This window comes from Tachysurus fulvidraco, chromosome 20 (genome assembly GCF_022655615.1).
Source record: "Tachysurus fulvidraco isolate hzauxx_2018 chromosome 20, HZAU_PFXX_2.0, whole genome shotgun sequence".
In the NCBI taxonomy this organism is placed as follows: domain Eukaryota; kingdom Metazoa; phylum Chordata; class Actinopteri; order Siluriformes; family Bagridae; genus Tachysurus; species Tachysurus fulvidraco.
In genome coordinates this window covers 3,724,755-3,738,535 of record NC_062537.1, presented here as the reverse complement: position 1 = coordinate 3,738,535, position 13,781 = coordinate 3,724,755, and the positions used below count along the sequence as shown (strand labels likewise).

The window sequence follows — 13,781 nt, the reverse complement described above, 5'->3', positions numbered from 1 at the left end:
TGTCTGTAAGACTAAGAATGCTTTCTGCATGCAGACACCATCGTTCACGTTCACACTCACTCAACGTTCCAGAGAGAGTGAGTGAGATGACAGGGCTTTAAAGAAGAAGGACACAGTTCGGGGCATATGCTCTGCATTTACTGCTTACATTTCTGCTACCAATTAAGCCCAAATCCTTTCTAAGCCTTTGTCTTTTAATAACAATAATCCCTTTAGACATTCCGACTCAACAACATTTGCGGTCTCTTTGTGATGTGAAAACCTTTTGGGACACTTATTTGGAACCAAATATTTGCTTTAGATTCACTCCCTCACATTTACTACTAAAAAATCAAAAATACACAAAAACAACATTAATCAGGTTGCAACAAGAAAGCTGTCTATGAACATCTAGGAGTATCTAACCCATACGATTCTATCGGTCCGATCCCCAATGAGGAGGGATCGCCTGGCAATTTCCTCCAGGCTTTGAACACCGAGCAGAAAAGGTAAAGGTTTCTAAGGCTGGAAGATGATAGCATGAAGTCCACACAGAAAAAGAGAAGAAGATGATCTGAGTATCTGATCAACGGTCACAATTTTAATCCAAGGACGCAGCTCAGTGTCCGGCCTTTACGGAAATCGATGCAGACACTCAGTACATGTAACGAAGCAGGTGACGGAGACGTCAAAATATACAAATCGAATGTCTGAGGAAAAAAAAGGTATCTACAGTTTGATTGAGTGTAATTAGCTACCCAAATTATAAATTCCTCTAGTGGTTACCTCAACATAGCTCTCTTCAATCATGACACATCATTAATATTTTTTCCACAAGACAGCTCTTTATCATACCTTCTTAAGGAGACATAAATTACTAAAAAACACACACAGTGTCTACAATCTTTCTTTCAAAAGACTACCATTCACCCTGTCTGCCTGCAGCTTGATTACATAAACTGACAAGGTGGACCTGAACCCCCCTCCCCCTCCCAAAAGCTTTACATTCCCCCAGGTCCAGTGGAGTTCACCAACACTGGCGCTATGACAGCATACCTTCCACGGCTCTCTGGGTCACGCTCTGAACCGAATACACACCACCAGTCCACCCTCTGGCTTGAACAAAAGGCACAAATCCTCAAACACATCTGCTCTGAGACCAGAACACAGCACAAGTCAACTCTGACCATGGTCTCTATTCATCCATGTCAGGCCTGAGACTAGGCAGGAGGACACCCAGGCAGCTTATTTACAGAGGAGTGCTTCCGTAACCTCTACCTTCCTGCTTCCTAAATACTACAGGCCTGGTCAGTGTCACTGGCTGCACTAAACACTGACCCTCTGAGGTACCTACCGGTCAAGACATTTGCTAACCTCCTGTTACCGCAAGCCAGGACTGACAAAACTGCAGCCAGAACCATTTCACTGCACTTTATCTCCCGAGACAATATATATCCCGGCAAAAAAGGGGAGAAAGGGAAGATCACCGATGGCAGGAATCCAAACCACTTAAAAGATCAGCTAAGTAATAAAAGCAAAAATACACCAAAACGACTTCAAATGATCTATGACAATTACAGAAATGTAACATGACTTAATGGAGGACTCACACTTAGGTTTCTATCCCAGATCTGGATCGTGCCGTCCTGGCAGCCGGCGGCGATCAGCTTGCCATCTCGACTGTAGGTGCAGCATGTCGGGATGACTCTCTTGCCCTGCATGGATCGAGGCTTGAATACCGACTTGTGCTTCTTTTCATTGTTCAGGTCCCAGGTCCGAACAGTCCTTTAAAAAATAAAAAAAAATAAACATTTAAAAATAAATAAAATAGATCAAAAGCACTTTGTCCCTTCGGAAATTCAACAACTGTAAGTGTGCATGGTATTAGTGTTGGTCAAAACTCTACTTGTGTATTAGTGTTGGTCGCTGATGTGTGCACTTTGTCCAAGTTCTCAGTCCATATTACTGAAATATTCCATCAACAAAGAGGAGTCATAAAAGAAGAGAGAGGAGTAGGAGAACGCAGGGGTACGGTAGATCAGCGTTACAGGCGTATTCGGAGGTTCCATGAAATTCCAATTTTCTTCTCTACAGCTGCTGAACACATTACAGATGTTATGGGAGGACAGGAGGGGGGCAAGAAATAAAAACATCAGCCACATGCATATGTTTAACACTGGGGAAGCTACCAAAAAAAAAAACCTGAAACAAAATGTAATGCAATTACCAGATAGCAAAGGCTACAGGATGCTTACACACCTGATGTGCCTGGCTTACGCAGGTATCAAAACGCAAACAAGCAAAAAGGAAAAAGTCAGTGCTCAAAAGAGAAGAATAGTGCCAGTTGGGCTTTATTTAGGTCAGACCACTGGAGAGTATGCATACTGACATGATGGACATGCTACAAAGATAGAGCAAAGGCAGATGGAAGGAAGGAAGGTACAATGGATCACAGACGGGCTGTTCCAGCTTTCAGCCGACATCCTTTTACCTTAGTTACAAGAACAAACAACACTTCATGATGTCATGCTTCTGCAAACTGAAGTTAGAACTAATAACACCTGTTTTGTTTTTTTTCCCCTAAAAGACAACGTCACCACTGACTTCAAACAACTCAAAATGGGATCTTATGCAGGAAAAAGAGGAGAGACATCGAGGGAAAGGGGCTGTTGGTAAGAGGTCATGGTGAGTCAACCCATTCAAAGATGAGGCACACACCAAGCACACAGGACCAGCAGGCTAAGCGTGTCCAAGTACTTCTCCATCCCACCATCTGCTTTAACTAGCTCTGACCCCTGATGTCAGAAGGTCCTGAATGCACTGTAAACATAAAGATAGCCATGATACAGGCCAGAACTGGATTCCAGCACACCTACATAGTCATTAGGTTTAAACAAAGGAAAAGAATTGTCTGAAACCCTGTCGGAGGTTGGTGAGGAATTCATCACATAACATCTACTGTGACCCGTAAAACACAAAAAACACTAAATTATATATTTTTTTAAAAAACAGACTGCAAACTTGGAAACCTGAATAGAATAGTGAATAATGTGATCGCAAAATCAGAATCTAAGTCTAAATTGAAAGGGAAGGTTCCTACTGAACATTACATGTTGCTGCTGATTGGCTGCAGCATACATTAGTCTGACAGATCGCAGAAAAAGAATCTAGGTCAAGCAATATTTCTCACGATTACAATAAACTAGATAAGAGACTGAAAAATATCTTATCCTTGTGACTCATTTGCCGTTTACAATCAGCAACGAGAATCCAATGTTCGATAAGAACCCACCTCTCTGAGTTAATGTGTTTAGTTAATGTGTAATCCTAGTTAATGCATTTCCTAATAAGCTGTAGTTTGTGAATTTGTTTTTGGTCTGTTGAGGTGCTTGGCACTTACAGGCCGCCAGAGACGAGATCCCTGTTTACTTATTAGTAAACTTACAAGTTCACTGAGCACGAATCCAAGACACAACAGCAATGCGAGTACAAGAAGATATTCAGTCCCCCAACATCGGCATTAATGGCGGCCTGTAACAGTGACAGATGGCTCCACCTGTCTCACTTGAGCTGCCTCTGCTCTGTTTACATAGGATCCTCCTGCATACATCACCCATCTTAGCCAGTAACACAACCTTTCCTAAAGCACAGGACAAACAACTGAAGAGAATTTAGTGGAGTCCTTGTTTTCAAAATATAAAAAGCTAAAGGCCAGCTTTAACTTGATAGGACAAGTGATCTAGTGGCCTCAAGGCCTCCTGGTAATTTCTCTCACTGCTCAGCAAGTTGTGTATAATAAATTGCAATTCAATGGCTGTTATAATTCTAAAATGGAAGTGAAGCGTGTTTATCTGAATGTTTCTGTAATTATTTTTTCATATTTTGGTAATTCTACCCATAGCGTGGGGAGAACATGATAATAGATGACAGCAATACAATCCCAGTCATGTGTGGGTAGTTTACGACCCAACGCAGCCTTTCACACATAAACCCAAAGCTATAAGCCAGGCAAAAGCCTTCACCTTTCTCTACCGCAACAGATGCTATCTTGCCCAAAGGCTGGGGTTTACGCCTGGGATACACAAGCGGTTGGAAAAATTCCCCAGATGGATGGATGGATAAGGATGTCAGTATAAAATAGTGGCTGATCAAAGCAGAAGCATGGGCTGAATGAGCTGGAGTGTTGGGGCCCTGGAAGGTTGACTGTGTGTTGTCACCCTGTTGATTATAAGGAGAAGCAGGCCTTGTTGCATTCTCTGCACCAAGGGAGATAAGAGGGGGAGAAAGTGTCAGGTGGACGAGTGAGGCTGGTGGACAGTAGAGATTTCTCTGCCGACACTTAACAAGAAAGCTCCTAATCAAATAACAGACTGTTAACAAGGTTTACTACAAGAGCTTGTTAAGGATGAACTTGCAACGAGGTGCTGATGTACTGAAGGCCTATCAGAACGTGTGGGAAGTTGGGGAACGGGGTTCTCAAGACGTACAACATCAGACCTTTAAAATAAAAAAGTCTGAATGGTATGTACTGTATGTTATTTGACAAAGACATGGAAGACTTCATCTGTAAAGGGGAGAGCAGTTTCAGACTCACTGGACTGTAGAGGAAGCTGACATGTCTCCCACCCAATGCCCCAACTTGTTTCTGAAAGGTAGAGTTCACATGAGAGAAAGACCCAATTTATGCCATGGTAAGATCATAGAGCTACTTAAAGAAAAAAATGGGTAACCCCATATATTGCGATCACAAGTCTGGCATGCTTCCAAAAAAATAAAAAAATATAAAGTTGTTTAAAAGGGTTATAACAAATGAGAGTAAAATGAGACCAACAAGGAAGATCACTCACTTAACAGGCTGGTGAGATGTGACTTTGCCTTTATGTTAAGCGTAGTGGAGAGAATTTGATGTGCAAAGTGAAAGGTTTACAGAATTTAAGCTGAATCCCGTTTTTACCTTCATTATGTCAGTTCGGACACGCTGTGATTCTACATTCTGAAAGTTTTGCGATCAAGCTCAACGTTAGCAGGAGCGCGTGATGCACCACCACTAAAGGCTCAGACGGAGCTTTGTCCTGAGCCAGAGATCCAGATTTCAGAACTCTAAAACCCAACATGATTATAAGTGGAAACTGCAGCAATTTTTCTACAGGTGAACATTCTTGATATAAAGGAAAGTGGCCCAGAAGTTTTTTTTTAAAAAAATGACTGATTTTACAGCTTGCCTGCTGCATGCTGTGGATAATAAAAGCTGCCTCATGAAAGGAAAAAGGCTGAATAACCTCTATTGAAAGGAAAACTTTCAGAGCTTCACTTACACTTAAGCCAGAATTTCAGAGAGGGAAATTTCCTAATACTAGGGTTGATACATTGGAAATCAAATAAAAGGAAAAGTATTTAATATCTAATATCATGTCACTTCATGGTTTCATGGAATAGCACAAATGTCATAGCTGAATATTTTTACAGCCAGCATTGTTTAAGTATGAAAATCCCCTTCTATAAAACAATTCAGTGAAATTTAACGTTGTCAAAGGAGCACAGATCTTCACTAAACAACTCAGCCGGCTTAACAGGTTGTGACTCCGCACTTGTCCTGAGGGTCTAACCAGCCCTCTTCCGATGTGAATGCAACTGGCATTGGAAGAAAAAGTGCTCCATGCTTTAAACCATGTGTGTTGTACTGTACTGCTGTGTGGACTTAAAGGCAGGGAAGAATTGTGGTGCAGTACCAGTGGTCTGGGAATAAGTAGCGGCACATGACCGCCTGTGTGTCACTTATCGTTAGATACACATCAACATACCTCTTATCTTTGACCCACAGCCAATTGGATTAAACAGACACGCTTCAGCAGCCTGAGTGGTGTATACAGCCTCTGATGTTCCCTTTTCATGTTTAACACCAAGCATGGAAGCTATATTTTCTCTGAGACGCTTATACTCTGGACTAGGGAGAGCGAGACTGAGAGCAGAGTCAAGAAACACAAGGGAACTCCCCAGGAAAGCGTAGAGCGCCTCTGGTGCTGAACCGAAGCCCAGCCACAAACAGCGGACAGCTGCAGATCCTTTGGCTTGAAACCTCTCGCCGTTTTCCCACCTCTTCAACCGCCAGCACCACCAGTCAGTACGTGCCACAGGATGATTTCCAGAACACAAGGTAAACTTGGAAGAAAACAGCTTCACATGTGGAACTGCAAGCTGCACCGTAAACATCTGCCAGCATTATTGGCTGACGGACATTTTCAATAATGACTGCTTCACTACTCTCGGGCTGCTTCACTACTTCATGGCTTGTCAAGGCCGTGCTATAACTATAGCTATATATATATAACTATATGCTATAAGCACAGTATAAATGCACAAACTATGTTGGAATTTTGTTTTTCACAGAATACATTTTGTATGGAGTGTAATGTATTTACATTTTATAACAGAGTATTATTTTAACATTAAACCAGATTGCTGCTGGTCAGACTGTTGGTTAAGTCTCTGAGGCTGTTCTTTATGCTTTATGTCCAATCAGGACACAACATTGATATTTCTTATCCATATTATAGGATGATGAGTACCAAATGTTTTTGTGACCTTGTCAAAGTGTCTGATGGAGCACAGAACCAGCAAAATCACCAGACCACAGTCGAAATTTTTTAAAAATATTATTTGGTACCAACATAGGCAATATGAGCTGGGATTTGTACCAGAGAGTGGAATCTTGGGGTAAGAGAGACAGGAAATGACATCACAAGATACTGGTGTTGTTATTAACCATGACCAAAGGCACAGTCAAATATTAGAAATTAAAGCAAAAATATTAGGCTGGCTTAATACTTAGCAATTAGAGATGGATGACAGGATTCAGTAACCACAAAACCCTGGTTGGCCACCAGGAGCTCCTAAAGATTATCATTTATTATATCCAATAAATCCACAAGAGCAAAAGGTCTATTGAGAAAATATGACACTGTGATGCTCAATAACTCGCCTAGTAAGTATTTAGTTAGGGTTCAAACTCAGGGGAAAAGCCATGAAATTTTTAACTACACTTGAGACGTGACTAACACCTGAGTCAGGGTGGTTATATTACTCAAACTCTGAGTCACAGAGACCACCGCAGCAGACACGACCGACCTTCATCTCCATAACCAGCTACACGTATAGGGATTCTATATGGAGCTGAGGGCTCACGCTCCTCCAGGGGCCGGTCTGCGGACTCAGGTTTCTGCTCATCTTTGAGGATTACTCACCCGTCGTTGGAGCAGGTGAGGAACTCCTCTTTGATCTTGGGGTGCCAGCAGCCGCTGTTCAGCATGGCTGTGTGGCCCTGTGGGGGAACACAAACAATCAGGTCATTATTGTCCATCTCTGTGCCAAAGGCGAATAGAGCCAGTGTTATATTACGGAAGCACGAAGCAAAGCAACAACAGTTTCTGAAGTGAAAATACTAGCCAGTTTATCTAAACAATCTTTACGAAGAAAGAAAAGACAGAGTATTATTGCTTGTGTGGTAATACAACGATTTATTCGCTATCGAACAATTACAAAATATAACCTGAATCCAAGCCGCCTACAAACGTTTCAAGCTGTGCGATCCCTCAGCATCATCATCTAGTAATTTCCTGTAGGGTAAAATTAGTAAAAAACAAGCTGCTGGTGCAGCTCCTAGTATATACAAACACAAAATACCCGAAACCTGAAATCACACACTGTGGAGGTTTCGCTCTAACTCTAGCAGCCTGAAGCTGCCGGTAACCTACACATATGTACCCGTAACCTCCCCACCAATTTGGTCTGTTATGGAGAATCAGATCAAACGACGAACGCTAGTTCTCCCTACTGTTCCGAACACTGCACGCTAATCACCTCGTTAATGATATGACAAAGCTAATTTCTCCCATACGGAAAGAGAACAGCAAGATAAACAGCAGCGGTCAAAGTGGCACAGCTTCGCTTGGATAGGGAGGAAGTGCTCTTGCTATGCATATTTGAACCACTCTATCAACAGTGCAGGAGAGCAAATTACCAGATATATATATACACACACACACAAACACATACGTGTACACACACACATGCACTGAGCACCCCACAAGAAGAAATAGCTACAAACAGAGTGTGTGTGACTGTGTGTGTGTGGGCAGAGGATCCATGAACGCTATGTGGATACAGCACATTATCCTGGGTCACCTTCACTGGGCCACCGCTCAGACACTAAACTGCTTGCACATTGGAGACCAATGGAGCAGCACAGCACCTCTTAAACTGGACGGTTATAACTAAGCCCTTTGTTTCACCTGTTTGCTGATGTGCGTGTGAGACAAGCAAGAAAAAGTGACTCGGTGAATGGAAGGGTCACCAAATCATGCACCTTCCGTTCACCGATGCAGGAATTTCAACCAAACTTCACCGGGACTTTAACAAACAGTTTGCAGATTTATCAAACAAATGACAGGACGCACCCATAAACAACCTCAGGTCACTGCCCAGAGAAAATCCGTTGAAAAAATTCCTCTTGGAAATACACACACACACAAACACACTATCCAGACCGTCTACAAATATACACAAACAGATTTTGTTTTTTTTATCTATAATATCTTAAAATAAATCAACAGCAATTTCCCGGAAAATCTTTTTTTATAGTGGATCAAAAACTCTGTGTTTTATGTATAAGGAATTTTTATTGAGTGTGTATGTGACTCGCTAAAAATATAAATATATATATATATATATTTTTTAATAAAAGAATTTTATATATATACACAGTATATATAAATAAAAGATAAATAATAAGCATATATACATATATAAAATAAATTAATTAGCAAAATCAAATACTTGCTGCACTGTAATATAAAAAAATTAATTAAATGAATAAATTGTTTGTATATTTATTTATTAAAATTAAATAAATGCATTATATATCATTTATAATAAATAAATAAATAAATAAATAACCCATCAATAAATAAGTAAATAATAGGTTTCTTTATTGGTGATACGTCACTAAAGGTTAAAAAGGTTCAAATGGGATTCTATTGTGCTGTAACCTATTACACGTGTCTATAGTCATGTAAAGGAGAGAACACGACTATACCTTGGTATTGGCCATGTCGACAATATACTGGTCCCCCTTGATGCACTCTAGGACTTGGAAGCCATCCCGATCCAGCACTTTGGCTTGAGCGTTTCCTGCTACTACCAGGATCACATCACCGGTTACGCTATACTGTAAGGATCTGATCTGATGACTGAAAGGAAAAAACCCACAAAAATCATATTAAACACGTATGAACACTGGTTGTATTCACTAGGCCATGCTTGGCTTATTTGGGTTTAAAGGTCAACTGATCTAAGCGACAGATGAGAAATACTGACAATCACGCCTAGGTTCTGAACAACAACGAGCCACACACTGTGTGTGTGTGTGTACAGGAAACTCAGAGATTTCATCTGTCTGACTTTACGGTCAAAGACATCTGTCAGTTGTGCAAGACTTCCGGCCGCGCGTCTTGTTACATAACTTCTAATCGTGAAAAGATGCCTGTGAAAATTGCCAGTAGAACACAGTATTACTTATAGTAGCCGTGGTGATTTAAAATACAATACCTGCTGACTGTAGCTGTCTGTCTAAGAAGTTTTTTGGTTAAACAGACAGTTTAGGATGGATTTTGAGCAAAAAAAAAAAAAAAAGAGGGTCTTAATATCAGAAAGACAAAAGAAAAAAAATCCCAAGTCCAGTGTTTTGAAAGTCTAACTGTACACCCCGGAGCATGATGATAAAACAATTCGAGGTCATACACGTTGATTGTGTGCAGACCCGTTCTGCATTTAGTCAACGTTAAAAAATTCGCCGCGGCCGTTTAGAAAGCTGAAATGCATTAGACGTAGTCACCAGGACATGCAATGGAATTAGCTCAGAGGATATGTCAAAGCCTGACTGAGACTCATGTACGGGAGCATTACTCAACAGTCGTTCACAGCCTTTATAGTCTCCACATGGGCAATATTGTTTTTGGACACAAAGCCAGGAGCTTATTAGAGAGGGAACGGCACAGCGAGCTGATGAGCTGTTTAATGTGCCGTAGTACTGTTCATTTCATACACAGCAAAGCCAGCTTCAGCTCAGCCTGGCCCAGCCAATTGGCTTTCAGTACCACGAGACTCCTGATTCTCTAAAGGACACCCACAATCTGAAAGGCTGAGACATATCAACACGCAAGTCCTTCCTGCCCTGCCCTGCCCTGCCCCGCTGCATCTGGCCCCAGTTAGTCCAGGCTGAGCCATCACGCTGAGGCCGAAATCGCAACACTGAATAACACACAGTGGGTCAGACAAAGCTGGAATTTAAGGAGGAACACCAGCTCTTATTTCCAGAACCAGCTTCCCAATGGGATATCATCATCTTATGTAAATACTATACACAAATGTCATAAACTAGAGCTGTACAACTAATCAGGCTTTGGCTCGGACAAGGAACTCTGGGTCAGTGTCCATTACTATAAGCAGAAGTTAACTTACATCAACCTAACATCTAGGAAATGTTTCTTACTGCATTATTTATACTTGCCCACTTCTGGCCTTGCCGTTTTGTCTATTTACATACTTACTCAAATACATACTTTCTTTCCTGCTTTATTTCTTTCTTGATTGCTTGTCTACTCACATATATCCTTGGCCACTTATTTACATGCATACTTACACACTTCTTTAGTCATTTAGTTATTTATTTACATGCATTTTCTTTCCTCCTTGCCTGCCAATTCACAAACACATCTGCCTGCTTTCTTACATACTTAAATACTTATTTATCTATTTTTTCTGTCATTAACTGCATTGTTGTATTTGCTGGCCATATACAAAACTTCTGTATATTTAAATTTTGTGTAAATTTTTTACATTTTCTGTAAATTTTCTTACATGCTTTTATACTTACTGGTCTACTTCCCTGACTGAAAGTCTTTATTCAGTATTTAACAGACTGAATCCTTCACTGTTGATCAAATTTGAACTTGTTCTCACCATTCACAAGGCTGTAAAGACCTGAAAGCGTTCAGAGCTGCATCCATCCCGGCGAAGTCCCAAAACTTGACTTCGTAGTCAAAGGCCCCGGTGACCAGACGAGCACCAGACGGGTCGAGTCCCAGCGCCGAGACCTGCAGCACAGAACCAATAGGAAGGACTGAGAAGATTTTATTCATGGGATGCACTGGGATATTCATTAGCACACGGACCTCCACATGAAGCATCACCGAATCAGCCAGACTGTGATTGTTGTAATAGCAATGATCTGACTGAAGCTGATATGGTACGACAACATGAACTTTGAGGCGTCACAAACAAGCATGCTCTATAAAAAACCTGCTATACATTTAAATCCTTTATAATATTAATTCCGACTCGATATGGCTCACGTCTGGATCCGACTGAGGAGCTTTTTCACCTCTGCATAAGGAAACGACCGAGAGAGAAAACCGACAGAGGCCGAGTGTTCATAACAGGATCGTGTTACATAGTCCACCTTTATTACATTTACAGACTTCATAAACTAACAGCGAGAGTGGAGAGAGGAGGTCAGCGGTGTTAAGGGGGGGACAAAAGAAAAGAAAAACTTACGGTCTTTGTACCATGCTGGAGCGTGATCTCATGAGTATCTGGAATCTTCTTTACTGGGTCCTATAGCAAAGACCAAGAGGAAAATTAAAAGAGAGAGAGAGAGAGCTTTATAATGCTACGGATAATGTCGACCATTAAAGATTAAAAATAAGAATGAATACAGGGTAGATTATAACTTCCTTCTGTGACACTACTCCTGAACTAACACGTGTAAATAATACTCATGCAGCTGTGATTGTTAATGGAGCAGATCCTGGGTCTGAACAGGCGCTACTTAACTCACACAGAGACTGCTGTTAAAGGTCACTGAGCTCTGTCTTGTTAGAAGGCTGATCTTAACGATCTGGTCTGTGTGATAGATCTGACCATCACACAACACCGAACAAGCAGCAGGGACAGGAAGTTGCTACAAACAGGAAGGGGTTCTGTCAGCAGCCGTACGTGGCCCTGGAGAAAAAACAGGCCTCTGCGTTCTGTCAGCTCTGGGGTTCAATCAGAAGACACTCACATCAAGGCGTTACACAGGAGCGGGTGGTAATTAATAAACACTCGTGTGATTAAGTCAGTACAAGGAAAGAACTTTCAGGATCTTTTGCTGCAGTGCTCTTGTTCCACTCGATCTTGTTATTACAGGATACTAAACATTATTATTATTATTGTTGCTGCTGTATATAAATCATCAATCCTATAAACACAAGAAGCTCAAAAAAATGTATATGACAGGACAGTGCTGCCCCCTAGTGCAAACACCAAGAAAACATCAACTTCACGTTAAATAGCAACTTAATAATAAACAGATTTTTTTTTTTATCGTGTTGCTATAAATATTAACAAAGAAACAGATGAAGTCTTCGTGACACAAAAGATTACACTGTTACACAAATGTCTCCAGAGTAAAAAAAAAAATCAGCAGCGATGTTTTTTGGCTTCAAGAGAGATGAAAAAAGAGGAGAGTCTGGTGAGCGAGCGACAATTTATAGCTGCTGTGAGATACAGGAAGTGACAGGAAATTTCACAGACATTCTATAAGATGAATGATGGAACAATAAATGGATAAAAAGCAGAATTCAGAAAACAATTTGATGACAAATTACTATGTTTGAAGAAGAATGAAATGCTTCAGGATATGCTTTTATAGAAAACTAGTCAACTTCAAGGTGTTAAGAGTATTTAGCGTATTTTCAGGTAGTATACAATATTATTTTCTGATGTTAGAGTTTTAAGGGCTTACCTAAGTCAATTTAATGCTTCCTGTGTGTCTAACGTTATTTGTTTATTTTACTTTTTAAAAAATGTACATATTGAGAAGAATGTGACATTCTAACATTTTTAATATGTATTTAACAGCTATGACTGAAGTTAATAATGCATTATAGCGATAACATCTATAATAAGTTTGACAACTTGCCAAAACTGAAAATCAACACCTACATCATCCTCATCCTCCTCCATGGTGTCATCATCATCATCATCATCATCAGCAGCTGTGGTGCGGCTGAAGCCTGGTGGAAGCGGAGGTCCGATCTGCTCGTCATCATCATCATCAGCAGCAGCAGCTTGTGTAGCGAGAGCAGCAGGAGGAGGAGGACCAACCAGCTCAGAGTCACTGCTGTCACTGCTGTCGTCACTCTCCTTCTGCCTGCTGAGGACAAAAGATCACTGTATGAACTGTCATTCGTGTGGATGATTTAAGGAACGAGAGTCTCTACAAAGCAGCTTGCACGTTCCTGAACAGATTTAGAGTCACCTCGATGTGGACGCAGACGATTTTTGTTTCTGGCTGGAGGCAGATGTTGTGGAGGATTCAGCACTGCGACCTGAATTCTGAGACTCTTGCTGCTGACGGTCTCCTGCTTAAACACACGACACACTTCATTTAAAACAACCGGCTATATGTTTGATACTAACGCTTAGTATATTACTTTCAGAATCAGGTTTATTGGCCAAGTGTGTTGATGTTGACACACACATTTGGTTCCAGCTGTTTGTGAGACTCAAAAGTACAGACATAAATAACACTATACTATACAAGACAGACGATGAGATACAATATTGACAGTACGAGTATTAAATACGAATACTGAATATATGACAGATCAGTCATGTACATAAAGTGTGTGTGCATAGTAGTGAAAAATAACAGTATTGTGCAATATTATGCTTCTTGTGCAATATGCAGCAGCAGCAGTAGT

General features: G+C 40.9%; 1 protein-coding gene across 7 annotated transcripts in view; it reads right to left on the bottom strand.

Moving 5' to 3' along the window:
- LOC113638311 (WD repeat-containing protein 70) overlaps positions 1–13,781 on the bottom strand; it is a 36,160-nt gene that overhangs the window by 20,019 nt on the left and 2,360 nt on the right. For 4 of the 7 annotated variants that reach the window (XM_047804531.1, XM_047804533.1, XM_047804529.1 and 1 more), the window contains exons 4-10: positions 13,337–13,442; positions 13,021–13,231; positions 11,590–11,649; positions 10,996–11,129; positions 9,071–9,224; positions 7,221–7,297; positions 1,590–1,764 (exon numbers count right to left, since the gene is read on the bottom strand). In XM_047804531.1, coding sequence (XP_047660487.1) covers positions 1,590–1,764; positions 7,221–7,297; positions 9,071–9,224; positions 10,996–11,129; positions 11,590–11,649; positions 13,021–13,231; positions 13,337–13,442 — 917 coding nt within the window. The remainder of the gene's footprint in view (positions 1–1,589; positions 1,765–7,220; positions 7,298–9,070; positions 9,225–10,995; positions 11,130–11,589; positions 11,650–13,020; positions 13,232–13,336; positions 13,443–13,781) is intronic. The other 3 variants (XM_047804530.1, XM_027139356.2, XM_027139358.2) reach the window with 3 other exon arrangements.